Here is a 21,067-nt window from a genome sequence, read left to right as displayed (position 1 = left end):
TGAACATGGCCCCCTGCCCTGGCTGCGGACGGAAGTGAAATAGGAGACCAGTACGGCACCTGGCAATGCCATTATTTGATGCTGACAGCGTGCTAATTCTATTGTTTAGGGCGAGGAATCTGCTGTAATGATTGGTTCGCACACCTGAATCGTGCTGAAATGTTTGCAGCAGGAAAATAAGCCCCTTGCGTAAGCGAGCATCCATCTTTCTTCCCCGATATTTTCGCCGGGTCATTTTTCAAGGAGCTAGCTACATCTCTGTGGCAGTATTATTTTACTTTTGAGAGACTTCACCAAATAATGCCATGCAAGCCAGTAGGGAATTTTTGGTGCAGTACAGTTTGCTTTCTTCGTATACACGTAGGACATGCATGTTAGGATCGAATATAGTAGACGTAAGATTTTTTTTTCTTTCATTTTTCCTTACCTAACATCAAAGCAAGCTAGCCCACTACTGCTGAGGCGAAAGGTCTTAGGGAGACTTCAAAGGCGCCCGCCATAAATGATTAACCTGAATTACTGATCTCTAAGCAGGCTACGTGGCAAAGGTTAGCAGCAGCCACCACTCGACTCGAGCGATGGATGTGGCGGTTGACCGGCGGTGGTGAGTGCTGACGGCCCTCCCAAGCTACACGTTGTTCAACCTTCAATGGATGGCCGTGATAGATGATCTGACAACTGACAGGTGGAAAACTATAACAGGAAGGGCCAAGAGCGTTGCACGGCTGCTTCAAGAAATTTCAGATGAGGGGCAGCTTTGGTGCGACTCAGGTGCCAAGCACCTTGCTGCTATCGGATGGCCGGGGACACCAGGGGTGCCAGGCATGGTTTAGTTGCTTGATCAGTTGATAACGACTGATTCTCGGTTGTAAATGTTTCGTGTAATTTAGCTGCTTGTAACAATCTAGCTGTGTGCGTGTGCCCGGTAGACCCGCGTTGTATGTTAAACTTCTCTTTTTAATACATAGATACGCAGCTCTCTTGCGTATTCACGGAAAAAACAGTGAGGGTGCTCTCGTCCACGGAGTCATCATTATATTGTTTACTTGGTGACTAGTACGGCAACGTAAGGTTTTGGGTGGTGTGGTGGCGGTCAGGCCATGTTGGCGGCTGGCGGCCTCCACCATGCATGAGCCTGTCATAGTACCTTGCAACAAGATGGCCTCTCTTTCATTCCCTCTACGAAAAATCTACTTACATACTCTCTCCATTTGAAATTGTAGTTTGTTTTAGTTTTTCTAAATCCATAGATATAATTATGCATCTACACATACATTATATCTACATGTATAGTAAAAAATATGCACCTAGAAAATCTAAAACGACCTACAATTTGGAACGGAGGGAGTAGTAGTCACGTGCTGATGTGGACAGCAGCCATGTATATATAACACAATGCAATCAGAGTGTAAGTCCTTTAATTGGTAATTTTGCATCAACATGCATGCATGATCGTCGGCGAGTAAATATAGTTTTTATAGAAATTTATCCTAGCTAGACTTTGCAATCCATTTCGGGGGAAAAAAAATCTAGACTTTACATGGACATCGTGTGTAGAAGAGGGAGGGAGAGGCTGCTTATATTTCCTACCGGTAAAAAGTTACATGTGTAGTTGATATTGTAAGTACAGTAGTCACCACTCCCCTCTAATCACAAGTCCAAACGGTTGAAAGCTCCTAGACCTTCACATGACGTTAACACTCCTATTGACAACTGTGCAAGCCGTACTTAGCTTTTTTTTTCCCCATGGATCCGTAATCATGCATGCGTCGGCATCATCGACGGATCAACATCCACGTCGCGGTCCTCGTGGAACGGTGCAAGTAGAATTGTCCTATCGTTGACACTTCTTCACTGCACCTGCTCCGCACCAATCTTGACGCGATCAGGTTCTCCTCTCCCTAGTTCCTGCTCCCACACTCGCCGGCGATCGAGATCGATTCGCTTTGACCGGCGACACAGCTAGTGGTGGGTCGGTGTCAGGTGTCACGTCTCACCGATCGACGACGGACGGGTCTTCTTCTCCGTTAGCGGCGCGGCGGTCTCTTGGGCCGTCGTCTCTGCACGAGCGGATTATTAGCTGCTAATGATCATGATGCTGGGTTCATCAGAAGCCTCGCCGAAGCCGCGGGGTCGGCGCTAGCTGCTGGGCTTGCTGTTGGCATGACGGCGTTCACTGCGCCGCCGCGGACGGCGTCGTCGTCGTCGTCGTCAGCGCATCGGCGACGACCTTCGCCACGGCGTCCTTGACCGGCTGCTCCTCCCACCGGGCGCCCGGCGGCGACTGCATAATGCGACACGACACATCAATGCACAGGATCAAAGATCATCGCCAGCGAGATACCGACACCAAGACATTAGTGACACCGTTTTTATATATCAGTTGTTTCATCATCAAAGTACAGTGTCAGGGAGAAATGACATCGGCAAGCGTCGCTCTCTCAGGTTCACCGTGTACGTGGTCAGCTGATTCCTTTTGCCGCCATCACTCATTTTCGGTCCAAATTAAACAGCCCGATAACGCCAAGCTCGCCTACGTCTTGGGATACGAGAAACTGGCAGCGCGTGCGCGAGAGATATGCATGCCAGGCGCGCGCGCGCGAGGCTCGCGTTCAAATTGCGGAATTTTCTTCCATGGCATGCATGTGTGAGAGTATGTGATGACAAAGGGGTTTTACTTTTTGTGGAATCTTAGCGGCTTTGCATAAACTAGTGGTGAATTGGTGATGACATGCATGTGAGTATGATGCACCGTCGCTTAGTTTTAGTAGTCAATGATTCTAACTTCCCTGATTATCATATGTTAAGTTACATGATAGTACAGTTTATTTTTTTATATTTTTATAGCTCCTCCCAAGTATATATATCATATATATTTTTCCATTTATAATAAAAAAATCCAGAATTATATTGACAATTACCCATTCGCTAACTACTATAATGCTTAGAAATAGAGAAGATATATCAGTGATTATACCTTGATCTGCAACGTCAGGACAGGTCGAGGACAGGTGTTCACTCCAGTAGCGCTGTCGCTCGTGCTCATTGCCACCAGGCTGACGCCATCACCGATCTGGTTTCTCAGGCACTGCAGCGTCCGGAGCATCATGTCCGTCATGTTGCACGGCGACCTCACCACGATCTTCAGCGTGCAGAGATCATCTGCACAGGGCTCAGCCGCGCGCTCCTCTTTCGTCGCCCTGGCTATCTCGACCTGCACCTTCTCGTCGCCGGAGCAGTCGTTGCCGCCGCTGCCGGCGTCTTTGCGGCCGCTGCCTTCGCCACGGAGCAGCCGCGATTCGAGCGATCTGTTCTTCTCCTCGAGCTCGGACACCTTGGACTCGAGGGATCTCACGTACTCCCTCGCCCTGATCAATATCGACGTCTTGTCCTTCTGCCGTAGGAAGTGACAGGATTGAAGAAGACAAATCAGCAAATGTGTCCGTTCGTCAGAATCAGGTCATGCACGATCAGAAACCATGGAGTGCAGGTCATGTGTACTGTATCCACGTACTTTGGCGCCGGGTGGAAGGACGGTCTTGAGGGCGTGGAAGCTGTCGTTGAGCTTCTCTCGCCGCTTGCGCTCCGAGAACATGTGCTGCAGCTGGTTTACCGACGGCGGTGGCGCCGCCTCGGCGGCCGCCGCCGCCTGCTGGTAGTAGTACTGCTGGTTATACCTCGCCGCCACGTGCATCTTGGACAGCACCGCCATGGCCGTCTTGAACATCCTCTGGCCGCACGCGCCGGGCTTGGGCGGCCTCTTCGGGCCGAGGTGCCGCGCGTAGCGCCTGAACGCACCACCGGCGTTGGTGGCCGGCGGCAGCTCTGGTGGCGCCATTGCCGCCGCCACGTCATGGTGAGCCGGCGCCGGCACGTGGAGGTTGGCGTACTGGTGGTCGCCGTAGGGCACCGCGGGTGGCGGTAACGGCACTTGGGAGGACACCTCCAGGTACTGGCTGCTGCAGGCGGTAGTCGTAGCCGCCGGCGCGGCGAGGACGTGCGCCGACGAGCTCTCGGGGCTGCAGGAGAGGGACGCGGAGGGCAGCGAGAGCGAGGAGGACGAGGAGGAGGAAGGGAAGCTGCCGGCGTGGTGGTGCGGGTCGAGGAGGCCGTCGACGATGATCGGGCTGTGGATGCCGATGGGGGAAACTCCTCCGTCGTTGCTGGAAGGCACGTAGACCGACGCTTCGTCGTCCATGTTCATGCGCATGCTGATCTGCGCGAACGAGGTTAACAAATGTTACTCCATGTGTATGTTGAACTGTTAATCGACGAGGAGGCCTTCGTGTGTCTGAAATTGCAGTGTGATTGCATGGTCCAGTGCAATGGTAAGCAAGAACAGTTTGCTTGCCTGGTTCAGGTGGTGCTGAATCTGCGAGCTGATGAGAAATTGCTCCTCCTCCTCCTCCCTGTACTGCAGCTCTGCAGGGGTGCAGCTGTGCATACATACAGTGATGATCGGTCAGCAATAAGTTGCAAAATAAACAAGACCACTCAACTTCATCCAAAGCAAGAACCATCTATCTATAGTTCTATAATTCAATGAAACCCATGAGTTCTAAGTACCTGCTGACAGCAGCGTAGCCGCACATGAAGCCGTTGTTGCCGCCGCCGGAGGTGTTGTTGACGTAGCCGTGGATCCAGCCGCCGCTATCCATGGTGATCGATCGCGAGAACGCCGCCGCCGCCGCCTCGTCGGTTCAGCTAGTTCTCTATTATCAGCGAGCCAGTTGCTTCAATTCTTCTAGCTAAGAACCCTAGGTTATCCCGAGATTAAGGTCTCATGAGTTGATTAATTATCACAACACGCACGCACGTGCATGCAGATCGAGCAACAGAGAACGAAGAGAGAGGGATCAGTAGCTGGTGATTAAGCTTCAGGAGATGGATGGAGCGGATGGAGCGAGCAACGCTGCAGCGGTTTGGGCAGGTATATATAGAAGAGATGGCTAGTAGGATATGCTGCTAAAAGGCTATTGCTTTCAAGTACATCGATCGATAGCTTAGTGAGCGATCGGAGCCAGAGAAGTCGATCGGGGGGAGAGAATAATGTGGGGGCCGATCCGAGCTGAGGGAACGCACGTGCTGGTTTCGAGTGAGGAAGAACGAAATGGCGAAGCAGCAGGGTCACGGTGAGCGACCGGGAGTCTACGGTCAATTTGGTTTGGCTGCGCCGGCCGGAAGGAGAAATTGGCCGGAGATGGAGGCTTTGGAAAGGAAAGGAGAGAAAAGCGCACCTTATTAGCCAGCTTAACCTTTTGAACGAAGGCCCTTCTGGCTCCATCTATCCGAGGGGATGCATCGTCGTGTGCTTCTCTCGCTCGATTGGGTTGCTGGGGCCACGAATTTCCACCCCTCTTCGTCGTTCCCGGCCGGCACACGCGCGCGTGCTAAGCTCGCCTCGGCTAATCATGGCCGTCTATCTCATCTGGTCCATCAACTTGGCACTTTTGGTCGTTGCTAGCTTATTCTCTTTTTACCTGCTAACATGCATGTTGGATAGGTACGTTCAACGCACGGGCGCTAAGGCAAGAATGGAAAGCAGCAGGTAGGTAGCTAGGGTCAGGGGCGAAGCTACACTATGCTCAGTGGGGGCTAATGCACCCCCTAGATTTTGCAAAAACAGTAGCTATGCTTAAATTTTCACCACATATACATCCTCCTTAGCTCAACACTATGCATCCACAAGGCAAATGCACGCCTCGCTAATTTACTCTAGCTTCCTCACTGGCCAGGGTACATAGAGTGTGTGTACGCATGCATCCGGCTGCTGCACAGTAGATGCATTGCATTTCATGCATCATGCATGCATGATCAGCACGTGGTATTGTCTTGAGAGCCTTTTTTTTTTGTTGATAAAGTTGTCTTGAGAGCCTTAGCTTGTTGTTGTAGTAGTTGCTGTAGAAGAGACCTGCACATGCATGTGGGGGATTAGGATCAGAGAATTCAAGAACCGATCAATCGGAAACATGCTTCTTTCTCTCTGTTTTTCTTTTTGAAGCGGGTGCTTCTTTCTCCTTACAAACTAACAAACACATGAATCTGCTGACATTTACTCATTGTTCTTGAACTAAAGTACTAAACACTCATTGCTAACACGCCTTGTAGTACATTATCATCATATTCTTGTACTTCATGTCAATAGTGATTATATACTAGCCGTAGAAAAATTTGTCTGAATCACGACTGTTGCTGCTGCTGGTTTCTCATTTCTAGGCAAGGACGACGGATAGATACAAACATCGAATTGAGGGGTGTTTGATACCCGGACTAAACTTTAGTCGGTGTCACATTAAATGTTTGCACACTAATTAGGAGTATTAAATATAGTCTAATAATAAAATTAATTGCATAAATGAGGGTTAATTCACGTCTGAATCTATTAAGTCTAATTAGTCCATGATTAGTCTAATTATGAACTAATTAGGTTTAATAGATTAGTTCATATTTAATTCTTGTATCAAATATTCGATGGATCGATAGAACTAAACCTCTCCTCTTCGGTCACACTGAAATGACGGGTCAGGGTCGACGGAACAGGACGTCCGGCTCCTGTCGATCAGCCGCTGGTCGTCGTCCCTGTCCCGGGCGCAGCGCTGAGAAAGTTCCGAGCTGGTTCGTCCGATCCATGCGTCTCGGACATCGGCTCTGGTGCCGCAAGTGCAATGACGACGATGAATTCCAAGGTGAAGGTAGGACCCGAGACAGACCCGGCCGTCGATCCATGAACGGCCTTTTTTCTCGATCTCCCGTGCTTCCAACGACCGACCAACGCACGCAATCCGACGTGTAGCAGCACATGGTGACAACACACCAGTGGAATAGTACAGTCTAGCGGCTCCGTCAATCCGGCCCGAGACAGGAGCCTGCCACGACGACGAACGGTCAATGCCGGAGCCAGGGGACAGATACTGTTCACACAATAAGTAGTACTGTAGTTTTTTTTTTCACGGTGGGGCCGTGCGTGGGTGAACAGATTCTACAGTGCCGCCCCACATGTGCGCCTATATGCTACTCCGCAGGTACGTGTAGCCTGGTAGTAGATCAGGGCTCTAACGAGTTACGTCAACTAGCTCGCCATGCCGCCGCCGTCGTTCCCCCGACCGGCCGCCGTTGAAGAAGGACGACACGTACCCGCGGCGTTACGTTGCCGCCGCCGGCGCGCGCGGTCCGCCCGAACCTTCCCTGGTACGTGGCTAGCTAGTACACTGCCTGACTTTTTTTAGAAGGATTAATTACAAAACTAATTGCATAGATGGAGATACGAATCTATCAAGACTAATTAATCCATCATTAGCAAATGGTTACTGTAGCAACACATTGTCAAATCATGAACTAATTAGGCTTAATAGATTCATCTCGCGAATTAGAATCCATCTGTACAATTAGTTTTGTAATTAGACTATATTTAATACTCCTAATTAGCATCAAACATCCGATATGATAGGTGTAAAGTTTAGCGGTGCATATCCAAACACGCCGGAGTGCACAAAAATTCAGAAAAAAACACAAAACGAAATTCTACTTGTTTCAGTCATACCAAAGAAGAAAGAGAAAACAAGACCCGCCCATCCAGGAATATTCATCCCTATAGGCCCAGACGGCTCATCATCCATGAATTCATCTCTCTAGGCCCAGTACGGCCCAATAACAAACCATCCCCTTCTTCCCTTTCCTCTTCCTCTCCAAAGAAAAAAAAAATCGCATCCGAATCCACCGAAAGAACCAGGCGAGCACGAGCGGGGCGGCACACAAGTTGGCGCAACGAGCCCAGCCTTCCTTCATTCCCCCAAATCCCCGCAACAAAATCAAATCCAATCGCCACCGCATTCCGCACCGGATCGACTAGGGAGAACCACCAGCGGCGGCGGCGATGGCGGCGGAGAAGCCGGCTCCGGTGCGCGTGCTCTACTGCGGCGTCTGCGGCCTCCCCGCGGAGTACTGCGAGTTCGGCCCCGACTTCGAGCGCTGCAAGCCCTGGCTCCGCGCCCACGCGCCGGGGGTCTACCCCGACGACCTCATCGCCCCTTCCTCATCCGGTTCGTCCTGCGCGGCGTTCCTTTCCTCCCCTTCGCGGTCCCCGCTGTCTCTGGGGCGGCCTAATCTAATCTGTGGTTGATCTGGTCGGGCGCGCAGGCGGCGGCGGCGACAAGGACGTCGACAAGCTCGGCGAGCGCCTCCAGGGCGTCGGGATCTCGGACGGCTCCACCAGCAGCGCCGCAGGTTCGTGTCGTCTCGTGCCCGTCTTGCGTTGTTAATTCCTGGAGATTTTCTTAGTGATTAGAGATTTGGAGCGCTGATGGATGCCGACATTCGATCTGTGATCCTATCGGAGGGGGACGAGTTGATCTCTAATCTCCGCGTGCTGCTCTGCTGTTTCAGGAGATGCTTCTGCATCTAAGCCGGAAGAGGTGAAACGCCTGCCTGGTGGTAAGGTCAAGAAAAAGGTTGGTTCCAGTTCACATCAATACTACTGAATCACGGTCATTTACATTAGATTGTTAACCTGCTGAATCTACGTTGGTCAGAAAATTCAAGTGATGTATACCTCTTTGGAGCGTCCAGATAACCTCTTGTTCAGTGCAGAATCTAGTGTTGCTTTAGCGTGGTATTCATTTTATGAGGAACTGCTATTGTGCCACTGTCCTGCTTGGTTTAGCCAATTGAGGTATCTGTGGCCAATGTCTTTTAGAAAAGGGTTGGTTCCCTCATGAGGTTCCCAGTTCCCACAGGTTTCAGTTGTTAGAATTGAACCACTTCTGTTTACATTTGATCACTAGCCATCTCAACTTACAACTCTAGCATGAAATTTAGTAGTTGCAAGTGATATGTAATTTCATAACCTATTTGGATATTGTACTAGTTTGTTTGTCTTGCAATTCACTCATTTACTGTGAATGGTTTCGGCACTGCTGTCTTCCCGGTTTGAGTTTAAGCCAATTGAAGTCTCTGTATGCAGCATTTTTTATTTTCAGTGAATAGAAATCAATCGATGACAATGTTCCCTTTTGACGTGCAGGAGAAGCAGGAGGTTGTGATTGAAAAGATTGTCCGCAATAAGCGCAAATGTGTTACTGTGGTGAAAGGACTTGAATTGTTCGGTGAGTGGTTTTCTGTTTAAAATAAAGTCTGCGAGCGAAACGACATGACCCATCATAGTAGAGTGGATTGCTATGCTGATGGCAGCTGTTTGCAGTATGATGTTTTTGATTATTTCTTTGTTCCTGATCCTGTAGGTGTAAAGCTGAGTGATGCTTCAAAGAAGCTTGGGAAGAAGTTTGCAACTGGAGCTTCTGTTGTTAAGGTACTCTGTCGTGGCCTGTGATGTTATTCTACCTTTTTTATTTTAAGCATTATTGAGGCATTTCTTCTTTGTTCTGTTTGTCAGGGCCCAACTGAGAAGGAGCAGATTGATGTTCAAGGGGACATATCATATGATATTGTGGAGTTCATTACAGATACATGGCCTGATGTAATTTATCCGTCATCTTTGCATTTTATTATGTTTTTACTTCTTTTATTTGTTTTCATGTATGTCAGTTTTCTGATACTGTATCCACCTCATAATTTTTTGATACACATCCAGCTTATAGTTCATTTGGGCACAGCAGTATGCGGAATACATCACCTAAGTATGCAATTTGACAATTATATTTGCATTGATGAATGAAAGAAATTAGTTAAAAAAAATACAATTTTAAACTGATGAAGTGGAGATTAGCGCTTGCTGCTCATTGATTGGAATAGGAATAGAGAACCAAAATACCATTAGGTGGTTGGATATAATGAGGTTGATCCATGGGTTTTCTTTTCATTTTTCATTTTCTATCAGAATGATTAATACAGGAAGGAACATCTCTCTTTTTTCTTTGTTCATGTTACAGTTGCACAAACACTACATGTCTTCTATAGATTTTGCTTGATTCCTCTTAGTGGAAGTATACCTTTTGTTTAAGCAAAGTAGTGCTGTTATAACTTGTCTTATAGTAATAAGTGATTCAGACGGCAGTGTTGTGTTATCTAGCGAACTATGTCTCAAGTATGATGAGATATGATAATTTGCCATGTAAAACTGCTGAAAAAGATAGTATACCGACTTCTGAGGAGTTTGTACGCATAATATGATTACAGTAGTCACCATGGACTGGTAATGGTTAAGAATTGCCAGTACTGAGTTATCATTGTGTTTGTTATTTTCAGGTACCTGAGTCAGCCATTTTCTTCATTGAAGATGGAAGGAAGGTTCCTGCTGCTTGATGTCATATGGTTTACGGAGGCACAGACCAATGGATTTACAAATATTATACAGAGATAAGGACAAGAGCATGGCCGTTAAGGCATGCTGCGTATGAGTCCATCTCTTGTCTGAAGTCATCGTCTGTTGTTTCAGTTTCTAGGCTAAGTTCACTAGTGGTATTTTGTTTATCACCAGCATCTGCTTCCATGTATCAAATCAAATATATATAATTTCTGATTTCCTACAATCCTGTTGTGTCATCATGTTGTCTGAAAATCTAGTGTTGTTTGCATCCCCCATTTTGCACGATTGAAAAGCTGTTTTGCTCCTTAGTCAGGAGCTAACTGGCGTATATTTACCATTATGTGCACCCTCTTACATGGGCGTGATCTCTGCTGCAGCATACTAACTTGCAGTCTTGGCTAGTCAAAAGTCTGACACTTTGGTGTGAAATCATGCTCCAGAAGAATGTTGCTTGATTTAAAATCACGGTGAATCACACCAGGGCTTGAATCTTCATGTAGATATGTGAATGCTCGCGCTGCCTCAAGGGCTATCTTCATATGGGAAATCCAATCAAGTGGAGGTGGAGCTGTCTCATGATCCAGTCCTACAGTGAGCAAACAGAAAAACAAATAAAACACATTGATTTAAGTCAATTCTTGTAACTTCCACGTGTCCTTGATGATAGGCATATACATGCTGTGTAAAGGCGGATTCTATACCACCATTTGGAAGAAGCACGTATACAAGACCACACATTCTCCTCAATACAGAGCAACTAACAGACTATCTATTTTTAACTCTTCATTTCATTTGACTCTTCATCCAAATTGGCAAAAATATTCCTCTCCACATTGAGTGGCTCGTTCTAACAGACTATTCATTTCCCACTCTTCAAATCTCAATAGCTAGTTTCCTCTCTAAAAATATACACTCTCCATCACTCCAACAACCTCTCCATTTCGCACTGCAACATACTCTCCATTTTGCACATTTGGTAAGCCAAACTCGCTTGCAAGTTTGGAAAGTGTGGGAGAATATTTAGCAAGTCTGATGGGATGGCCATCCATATAGCAATTCTATTAGATCGTAATTTTCCACCAGACTTGCTAAATTTTTACTTGGAGAGGGAGACGGCACGGCTGTTGGAATTGCTCTAAATTACGATGATGTAAACGACCCAGCGTCTCAACCTCAGGCAAGAACTCTTGCTCACCTTGACCATCATATCTCTTCAGAACCTTCACTGCAACCGTCGTTCCATCTTCAAGTTGCCCTGGTAGCACATTCGAAGCTACCTTCCCCAAATACTTTTGAATCATCAAAGCTATCCGTGGCCTTGTCAATCAATCTCAACAAATTTGAATGTTTTTACCTGCCCTGTGTATGTTGCGATGCTTGAGCTGTTGAGCCCAGTGAACCTGATGGACCTGAAGATTGTTGGGAATCACCCCCTCACTTTCTAGGTATCTATCACAGACACACTCAAGTTTTCCTCTGGTGGACTCGCACACAAGCACAAGTAGTTTTTGGTGATGCTGGCCACTCTGCCTTCATCGTTTTCTCACATATATATAGCTGGTAGCTGGTACAGGGCTGCAACCTGCCCATGATATCCTCCTAATTAATGCAGTCAATGCCCACATGATCTGCATATTATTCTCTTTTAACTAGAAGCTGAAATCTAGCTATCACTAATAGCAATGAACCTAGACACTAGGTGAACCTGGACACACACAGGATTTTTTTCCAACAAAGATGAACTATAGCGACCAGCACCGGCTAAAAGCGTGTGACCTCTGCCTGCAACCATTTCAGATATTTCAGAAGGATAACTAGTACTGCCTAAAGTGCACATACAAGAATGTGGAAACAGCAGAGAAAGCCTTTGAACTGAAAAGTTATTGCAAGCACTGTTGGCTGGCATTTCAAACCAGTAATTTCCTCAGGAAAGCACTGATGAATAATACTTTCGTATCAACTAAAAATACATGGTTAATTTCAACAGCAAATTGGCACCACTTCACTGGAAAATAGTAAAGTGTCAATCTGCTATGAATCAAACAGCTATGCAAATTACATCCCAATAAGGTGCAATTATTAGAAAATTAGCAGGCTAGCTGCACGTACCAGATGACATAGAAAATTTTTGGAAGTACAATATGTGGAAATCCTTGAACCATGTCACCTGGACCCCTGAAATTGAGTATCAGAAACCATGCAGCCAGACAGCAAGTTGATAAGGCTAGAGAACTGGCTGTTTATTGATGATAATGGTGCAGCAGCAGATCTAGTTCGCCCTCCCTAGGAGGCTCTGGACAATTGATTCTACTTCTGCTTGCCTCCAGATGATACACAGGCGTCTCTTTTATAGAGACGACCAACTTGATCCCTAAGCAATTATCCTAACCAACTCATCCATCTATATCTCTAGCCTAACAAACTGATAACTATGGATAAATATGACTCATAATCAGCCACTAGAGGCTGTTGGCACCTTCTTCTTTCTGCTGTAGTACTTCCCAATGAAGGCGTCCACAACACAAGTAGACAAAACAGCAATAGCGATTAGGCTGCCATTCACTTTTCTCTTGGGTCTCCTTACATCGACCCCGAGAGGCTTCATTGCCCTTGCATTTCTGTTGTTGCCAAACAACTCATCACCAACATCTGCTGCTGGAGGTAGCGAAGGAAGAGCCCTGCACAAAATTCATATTTCTTGGTGAGAACTAGTCGTGCAGAATTTCAACGTGTTAATAAATCAGATAGTGCATGATTTGTTTGACACTGCATTGTTCACTGTAGAGATGTTTTTCTCGAAGAGGTATGAAAGTTACATAATTGCGGATAAAAATTATATAAGGGCATGACTTGTTCCAGATAGTGAAAAACATTTGCAACATTTTATCTTTGATTAACACATACCATTCCCAAAATAGTCTTAATTAGTCAGGTAGAAACAGGATAGACAGATCCATTATCAGAACATCATAAGCCAAATGTCAAGGTGGATTTGTAATCAGCATGGAAATTTTCATGTACCCAATTAACATGAGAAGAGTTTTACTATTAATCAGCATAGAAAGCATTTGCTGATTAACCCAATTTCATTTCAAGATCTGCTGTGGACACCTTTAGCTGGAAGTTCCAGCACAGGAAGAAAAGGCAGGCGTCCACAAGTGGCTCGAAATCTAAATATTAGTTAAGTTTGTTAGAGGCTTGAAGAGATAGAGTTGGAAGTTGTTTAGGAGATTTGTCTGGAAGTACATGAAAGCTGTCAGCGCTGTGAAATGAATCCAATGTTTAAACAGTCTGTCTTGGAGCTTGTGAGACCTCAGGCCCTATAATAAATAAACTTTTAAAGCACAGTGAACACAGAATCTTGCTCTCCAAGTTGGAACTCCCAACAGATATTTGAGAGCATGAGAGAAGCAGACTAATATGAGATGGTTCTTTGCCTCCGCAAGTGCCATTTTGACCGGAGCACAGATTCAGCTAGCCCATGCTTGCCCTCCATATTTAGACCATGGACAACAGTCATGAAGTTTACTGTGCTGGGAATGAAACCACATTCCAACATGTCATGAATCAGCTGCAACCCACCCTCCGATCTACCTGCCTTGCAGAGGCATGATATGAACATGGAGTAGGTTCCAAAGTCTGGTGCAGGTCCTTTCAGCTTCATTTGTTGGAAAACATCCCAAGCCTCTGAAACCATACCCATTGCCATGTAGCCTCGGATCAGAGCAGAGTGTGTAACAACTGTGGGCTCACATCCATTTTCTTTCATCTCCTTAAGCACATCCAAAGCCTTGACAACATCTCTCTTATGAAAGTAATAAACAATGAACGAGGTATACATATGGGTGCTTTGAGGTATCCCTGCTTCCTTCATTTCTGTAAGCTTGGCAACAGCATCTTCAAATTGATCCCTCCTTAGCAATGCATGGATGAGACTCCCGTACATGTACTGGTCCCTGGAGCAACCATGTTTCTCAATACAATCGAACAAACTGAGAGCTTCCTCCATTCTATCAGCCCTGCACAATGATCTAAGAAATATAGAGTACCCAACCTGCACAGACAAGCCTCGTCCACATAAGGATACTACTGAGCTTCTTGCGTCAACTATTTTCCTGCACTCACATAGAGCCGAAAGATACTTGAAAACTATATCATTATCAGGTATATGGCCTGCATGACACATTTCTTTGAAGATTATGGCTGCCACATCAACTTTCCGCCCTTTACTGCAGGTGAGGTACATTATCAAGTGTTGGTAAGTAGTTTTGTCAGGAACAAACCCATGCTGCTTCATTTCATGGAATGTCTTCAGGGCCTTTTCAGACAAACCAGCATTGCCATACTGACAGACCATGACATTCCATGTATCCACAGTTGGGAAGCATCCAGTCCTTAACATTTCTCTGTAAAGATACCGCATGTGCTTGAAATCTTTTGCAGAGCCAGCAAGTTTCATAGCTGTAGTGTATGTTTTTGTTGTTGGCATGTAGTAAGATCGTTTCCCAACCCATGAGAAAAATTGCAAAGCAGCACAACTGTTCCTTTTGCAACGCTTCAAAATGGCATCAACAAGGTTAGGACTGAAATGGACTGATCTCATCTCCAGTGCCTGTTGCATTGAGCCCCAATCATCAGAAGATGACAGAATTTGACATATTTCTTCGACATCTCCATCACTGTAGTCCTGTTCTTGTTCTTTTTTATGTGTGTCATCAGAAAAACTGGAGAGCTTGCCATTTTGATCCGAAGAATAGCCCATGAACTCCAGTCCCAGCTCTTTCTCTTTTGGATTAGACTTGCGTACCCCCCCAAACTTATCAACAGTGTCCATGCCATCCAATGGTTTGAATTGTAGACCATCACTAGGGCTTTGCAAATTAAAAGATGCCCACATCCTCTCAACATTACGTCCCTCTTCCAAATAGAATTTGTCACGTAAAGCAGAAATTATCCGGCAGAATGTTCCATCTGAAGGTCTGAAATCAGATTCCAGCATTTCCTTCAGAAGTTCTACAGCTTCAAGGGGTCTGGAGGCCTTGCAGAGCTCTTGGATGAACACTGTATAGGCTTTCAATGTGGGTTTCTGACCACTCTTATTGATATTCCTGAAGGCATCCCATGCTTCAGAAATATGACCGCTACGAACGTGCCCACCAATCAATGCTGTTAATGTAACAATATCTGGTTCGACACCATTTTTCAGCATCTCTTCAAACAGTCCACATGCTTCTTCGTACTGATCGATTGAAAATAGGTGTTGCATGAGCTGAGTATAAGATGATACCAATGGAACACATCCATGTTCTCTCATTACCTGCAGCAAATCAAGTGCCTTGGTATGCTCCCCTTTCCTCAGGTAGCCATTGATGAGGAAAGCAAATGTTGTACTGTTTATACCTAATGTACCTTTCATGTATTCTACGATCTGCAGAGCTTCAGCCATTTTTCCTGCTTTGCAGAGCCCTCTCAGGAGGTTCTCAAATGCAGATGAACTAGCCATTGACTTGCTCTTCATATGCTGAAAGACTTTCCATGCCTCATCTAGCTTTCCTGAGATGCAAAAGCTCCGTAGAGCTTCCATGTAGCAGTATTCCTCTGGATGCTTCATGCCCTTAATCAAATCATCTCTGATAGAACAGACAGCTTCAACAGCATTATCTGTTGTTGCAAGACAACACATTAGAAGTCGAAGAATGTCAGTTCCGACCTCCATGTTCCTGGGAATATCCTTGTAGAACTCAAGGGCAAGCTCAGGCTTCTCAGCATTGCACAAAGCATGAAGAACCGTCCTATAGACTTTACTGTCTATTCTTATGCATCCCGATTTCCTCATCACCTCAAAGGTTGACAGCATCTTGCCAATATCCCCCGCCTTCCCATAACTGGACAATATGATCGTCCATGTCTTGATGTCCTTGGGGCACATCTCTATATCCATCTCGCCCACCAGCTCCTCCATGATATCAAACCTCCTCGCCTCACCCGTGATGTACAGCATCGTGTTGTATGTCTCTGTTGTGTGACGGAAGCCCGGGAATCGCTTCACCCAGTGAAAGAACCAGAACCCCAGCTGCCTCACCTTGAAGCACCTCTTCAGCACCTTGCCAACAAGCTCCGGTGTATATGTAACTCCAAGGCTCTCCAGCCTCTGCTCCATGGACGACCTGGGTGCCTGGGACCTGAGAGCTTCCGTGATCCTGTGCACAGCCTCGCTGATATTGTCAATGTCAGGATTTACTGCACTTTCGGCAGTGTCAGGAAGACCACCAAGAACGCCCGTGTTGGAAATGTTGCAAAAGACAGAGCTAGAAACCGCAGTCGCACGCTCTGGGGCAATTCCTCGAGCACCTTCCGCGCACCGGACACCAGCAGCTCCGTGATCGTCACGACACGCCTCATCATTCAGTTCAGGTCGTAATGCGGCACCACTGACGGCAGGGGCGACGATGTCAGAGATTTCATGGAAGAGTGAGGGGCCGGGCTCTCGGCCAGGCGACGGGCGGGGAAGGTTGGAGGAGGAGGTGGTGATCTTGGAGCGGGAGTTAGGGAGGAGGAAGAGAGGGCGAGGCGCGCGGTGGTGATGGTGGCTGGGGCGGAAGGGACGAGCGGAGCAGGCGAGCAGCCGGGTGGCGGCGCTTCTCGCCATTCTCGGGGTGGGTTGGCACTGGCACGGAACAGATTCTTCAGTGGATTAGACTGGGGAAAAGCAAGCCTCGCATGGCCGAGAGGTGGAGGAGACGGGCAGGTGGGTGATGCTCGGGGGAGATGGCTCCGTGTCGCAGGTGAGGAGCGCGAGTGCGGCGGCGGCGGCGGAGAGGACACAAGACGCGGCGGCGCGTCGCGGAGGTAATAACGGAGAAGTCCCCAACGGGTTTTTTTTGCAGCATATAGATTTTTTTTAGGTGGATCGGGACAGGGAAATAGACTTGCCTTTACAATGGGAAATGAAGCTAACGCAGTGCAGTCAGCAGGAGGCCGCCGTCGTTTCGCACGCGCGGGCCGCTGGAGCTGTCGCGCACCGGCCTCCGGGGCAGCTGCTTGCCTCGAACGCGTAGGCCGCCGGAGCCAGTGCTCGAATCGCCCGCCTCCGTGGGGGTCGAAGCTTCGAACGGCGCCGCCACGCAGGGCTAGAGCCGCCGCTCGCCTCGCTAGGTCCAAAGCTCAATTGGACATTGGACCGTGGACTGCCTGCATCGATTCAGTAGTATGCGGGCGGAGCTGTTCCTGCTTGGTTGGAGCTGCAGCTTCATCTATGCTTGGGGACCAATGCGGGGTCCGCAGGGAGAAGCACGGCGGTGGGCAGAGCTTGGACCAGGGCATGTTTGGTAACAAGGTGTTAATAGATGTTAAAGTTTAACACGTGTCACATCGAATGTTTGGATGCTAATTAGAGTATTAAATATATGCTGATTACAAAATTAATTGTACAGATGTAGTGTAATTCGCGAGATGAGTCTATTAAGCCTAACCCAATCCAACTGTAGCCAAACAATGGATTGGATTTTTTTATTGGAATTGCTACTGCTCAGTCGTCCGATGGATTGGATTTTTTTTATTGGAATTGCTACTGCTCAGTCGTTCGATGCGAACGACCAGCCTCAGACGGTTCGCGCTGTTCACATAACCAGCCCAGGAACCAAAGACTTGAAACTTTACTGAGCAATGTATATAAGAGCAACTCCAAAAGACTGCTAAATTTACCTTCAGTATCTTTTTTAAAGGAAAAAAGAGAGAAAAAAAAACTATCCACCTAAAACTTCCCTAAAAGATTGACGACGCAAAAAAAATCCTCGCCCCGCGTATATTCGCGACGCATGCTCTTCCCAATCCGCCCGCCCGACCTCTTTACCACGCGCGTTCCCGCGCTCGTTCTTTGTCCGCCGGGCCACCTCCGTCCGCCGCTGGCGTGTCCCAGCCCGGCTACCCCTCCACGCCGGCACCGCCCGCCCTGCGCCGCCGCACCGCCCGCCCCTCCATGCCGGCACCACCCGCCCCGCGCCGAGCACCACCGCACCGCCCACGGACGGCCCACCCCGTGTAGAAAATCAGTTTCAATTTGAATGCTCTGAAATAAAAAGGTTGACCAGCAATCTCTCTACTGCGCTAGATTCAGACAACCTGGTAAAGTCAACTTTTAGATAAAATCGTATTGGTATCGACATTAAATATTCTTTGAAGCATTGCAGACCAGCTTTGAACCATTTCATCACTCTTTTGCAGGAATAAGTTTACTTGGGAGGCTAGATTTTAGTGGACAGGTGAAGATTATTCTACAGTGCTGTTCGGAATCCCACAAGTAAAAGTTTCCCTTCCAATTGTGCAACATAACTTTGGTGTTTTCACTTTGGCCTGATGTTGCTGGCATGACATGAAGCTTTGTAAAGGCAATGCAGGATCAAACATGTTCAAACTTCAATGTTGCATTTTCTAATACGTAGGCCTTTGATTGTGGTACCTGTTTTATTGGAGAATCGAGGAAGGCACTAGAATTCGTTTATGGGAGGATTCATGTGCTTTTCAGTCAGGCCATTTGCCCGTTCATTCCCTCATGTATATGTGCAGTGGTACAGAGCAGTGGTACAGCAAACTGAGGGGCTGTTTGGATATGAGGTGCTAAACTTTAACAGTGTCACATCGGATGTTCGGATGCTAATTAGGAGGACTAAATATGAGCTAATTATAAAACTAATTGCAGAACCTTGTGCTAATTCGCGAGACGAATCTATTAAGCCTAATTAATCCATCATTAGCAAATGGTTACTGTAGCACCACATTGTCAAATCATGGACTAATTAGGCTTAATAGATTCGTCTCGCGAATTATACTCCATCTGTGCAATTAGTTTTGTAATTAGCTTATGTTTAGTACTCCTAATTAGCATCCAAACATCCGATGTGACAGGTGTTAAACTTTAACAGGGGTTTCCCAAACACCCCCTGAGACAGCTCTACCGAACAGGATGTGTGATTATCAGGGTCATCAAGTTGCCGAAGTATGAACAGGATGAGCAGGAGATCGCGAGGGGCCTCGTGTGGGGTAGGGGGATGTCGCGAGGGGGAGCTGTCCCCTGCGGGGGAGGCGGGCAGTTCAAGTAATGAGTCTAATTATGATGACGTGGCCTGTTTTGAATTATTGGTAGTTTTTAACGTACTGCTATGAGCTGATATGTTTTTGGGGAAAAAATTTTAGCATACCCCCAATACCTCGTTTTGGGGAAGAATTTTTTGGGGGACTCTTGGAGTTGCTCTAACATCTCACCTATCCGCCGCTCCTATCCCTTTCTCGTTCTTATCACCATAGCAGCTGTGCGCCTCGTCTCCCATTTCTCTTCCAGAAAAAACTAACCAAATCATCCCATCCCCCATTCTGCGTACGAGTGCAGGTGCCACCCTGCCCCGCATGAATTCATCGATGGCTCGGCACTCATCCATGTCGTGCGCGAGGTCCTGCAGGACCTCGTCCATGGTGGCAAGAGTTCTCACAGGGCGATGGTGGTCTTTGTGATAACGAGCTACTCCATGGCGATGAGCTCCTCAACTGTGGGGCCAACTGCTAGATTTCACGGTAGATCTGGCTCCCCAACAGCGGATTCCATGGTGGGAGGCCGGCCATTCCACGGTGAGGGGTCGGCCTCGCTAACGGGGAGCTTCTTTGTGATGGATATGAGGTTTCTTCGTGGATGAGGTCTCTGGATCTGCACAGGTTTTTTCAATGTTGCAGTAGCTTACCTGAGATGTTTCGCTAATTGACCTTTGATGTTGCATAGTCTATCAAGTAGATCTGTAATGTTGCTACTGTTATAAGAAAATGTTACATGTAATCGTTTTTAATGTTTCACGTATGTATGACTGACAGATCGAGATTTTCGTTGATTGATTTTTCATGTTGAATATTTGCTTTTGAGATGTTGCAGTAGTTAAATTGTGACGTTTCGCTTGTTAGTTTGAGATGTTGCAAAAAGTTTATTCGCCTAATTTTGCTGTTAGAGGACTAGGGCATATGAGATTTTGAGTTATGAACTCGTTTTTATGGATAGACGAGAGGCAGGTATGTCCGACCAGGGAGGACGAGCTGCTTGTTGAAATGACGGCTTGCCGAACAGAAATCGATGTTACTTGCAACATTAAGAAAATGTTTCAGTGGAAGTTTTTTTAATCTAATAGCAGCGTCCCAGGGTCCGATGCTACGCCCGGACGCTAGCAGTGCCCTTTTTTTATTTCCCAATCCATAACCCACCTCTCCATATCCATCGTATATCCATTTCCCTTTCCCGCTTATTATCCAAACACCACCTGAGTCCTGAGAGGTTTTGCAGCATATAGATGCAGTAATGCGTACTCGTGCATGAATTGGCGCGGCAGTCTCAGTGGGGGCTACTATGTGGCTTCCATTAGCCAGCTAACTGCTTGGCTTAGGTCCATTAGAAGCCCACCAAACACCATCTTCTTCCTCCTCCGACCCTTTCTACCTCCCACCTCTGCCTCCTCCATCGCCGCCCCGGCTGCCGACGGCTGGCGCACTGGCGGCCACCCATCTACCAACCGCCACCGCCCGCCCACACCTCCATTCCTAATCCAGCGCGTCCCGTCCCTCACTGTCGCCCGCCGCCCATCAGATATCCAGCCTTGCCCGGCCGGAGGCGCTCCCGCGCCGACTTGCCCTCCGCCAGTGGCTGAACCGCCATCGCCGTCGGGCTCGCTGCCACTGCCGACCTCCTCCTCCTTCTAGAGCCGCCGACCATTGGAGCCCCCGAAAGCTTGAAATCTTGAAACTCTAACCTTAAGCTCCGATAACCTCAACCAC

General features: G+C 47.4%; 3 protein-coding genes across 5 annotated transcripts; 1 reads left to right on the top strand and 2 right to left on the bottom strand.

The window, feature by feature from the left end:
* Window positions 1-1,429: 1,429 nt before the first annotated feature.
* Window positions 1,430-4,969, bottom strand: LOC101767629 (putative transcription factor bHLH041). Its single transcript, XM_004971683.3, has 5 exons — window positions 4,567-4,969; window positions 4,352-4,436; window positions 3,515-4,216; window positions 2,978-3,394; window positions 1,430-2,284 (listed from the first exon to the last, which is right to left on the bottom strand). The coding sequence occupies exons 1-5, from the start codon at window positions 4,656-4,658 to the stop codon at window positions 2,174-2,176; spliced, it is 1,407 nt and encodes a 468-aa protein (XP_004971740.1). The 5' UTR covers window positions 4,659-4,969; the 3' UTR covers window positions 1,430-2,173.
* A 2,726-nt stretch (window positions 4,970-7,695) lies between these two features.
* On the top strand, window positions 7,696-10,531 carry LOC101765831 (translation machinery-associated protein 22). The gene is made up of 7 exons (XM_004968466.3): window positions 7,696-8,039; window positions 8,137-8,223; window positions 8,383-8,447; window positions 9,020-9,101; window positions 9,237-9,304; window positions 9,389-9,472; window positions 10,201-10,531. The coding sequence occupies exons 1-7, from the start codon at window positions 7,874-7,876 to the stop codon at window positions 10,255-10,257; spliced, it is 609 nt and encodes a 202-aa protein (XP_004968523.1). The 5' UTR covers window positions 7,696-7,873; the 3' UTR covers window positions 10,258-10,531.
* Window positions 10,532-12,480: 1,949 nt separating this feature from the next.
* On the bottom strand, window positions 12,481-17,176 carry LOC101767230 (putative pentatricopeptide repeat-containing protein At5g06400, mitochondrial). Of its 3 annotated transcripts, none has more exons than XR_002677573.1 (2): window positions 13,508-17,176; window positions 12,481-12,939 (listed from the first exon to the last, which is right to left on the bottom strand). XR_002677573.1 is itself a non-coding variant. In XM_022826269.1 (2 exons), exons 1-2 carry the CDS (start codon window positions 16,908-16,910, stop codon window positions 12,863-12,865), a joined length of 3,132 nt encoding a protein of 1,043 aa, XP_022682004.1. In that variant the 5' UTR covers window positions 16,911-17,176; the 3' UTR covers window positions 12,481-12,862. The 3 variants fall into 3 exon arrangements, 1 of the variants encoding a protein (XP_022682004.1); XM_022826269.1 differs by having other exon boundaries at window positions 13,856-17,176; XR_002677572.1 differs by having other exon boundaries at window positions 12,871-12,939; window positions 13,373-17,176.
* Window positions 17,177-21,067: the final 3,891 nt, after the last annotated feature.

This window comes from Setaria italica, chromosome V, assembly GCF_000263155.2.
Source record: "Setaria italica strain Yugu1 chromosome V, Setaria_italica_v2.0, whole genome shotgun sequence".
Taxonomy (NCBI): domain Eukaryota; kingdom Viridiplantae; phylum Streptophyta; class Magnoliopsida; order Poales; family Poaceae; genus Setaria; species Setaria italica.
Note: the sequence above shows the minus strand (reverse complement) of the source record. Positions and strands in the feature narration are given on the sequence as shown.

Bases quoted from the DNA above. Each gene is read 5' to 3' on its own strand.
- LOC101765831 (XM_004968466.3), top strand. From the start codon at position 7,874: ATGGCGGCGGAGAAGCCGGCTCCGGTGCGCGTGCTCTACTGCGGCGTC. The intron at 8,040-8,136 runs GTTCGTCCTGCG...TCGGGCGCGCAG, and splicing joins CATCGCCCCTTCCTCATCCG to GCGGCGGCGGCGACAAGGAC. The intron at 9,102-9,236 runs GTGAGTGGTTTT...CTGATCCTGTAG, and splicing joins GAAAGGACTTGAATTGTTCG to GTGTAAAGCTGAGTGATGCT.
- LOC101767629 (XM_004971683.3), bottom strand. From the start codon at position 4,658: ATGGATAGCGGCGGCTGGATCCACGGCTACGTCAACAACACCTCCGGC. The intron at 4,437-4,566 runs GTACTTAGAACT...ATGTATGCACAG, and splicing joins GGCTACGCTGCTGTCAGCAG to CTGCACCCCTGCAGAGCTGC. The intron at 4,217-4,351 runs GCAAGCAAACTG...TCGTTCGCGCAG, and splicing joins TTCAGCACCACCTGAACCAG to ATCAGCATGCGCATGAACAT.
- LOC101767230 (XM_022826269.1), bottom strand. From the start codon at position 16,910: ATGGCGAGAAGCGCCGCCACCCGGCTGCTCGCCTGCTCCGCTCGTCCC. The intron at 12,940-13,855 runs GTAGATCGGAGG...AATTTTGTGCAG, and splicing joins ATCATGCCTCTGCAAGGCAG to GGCTCTTCCTTCGCTACCTC.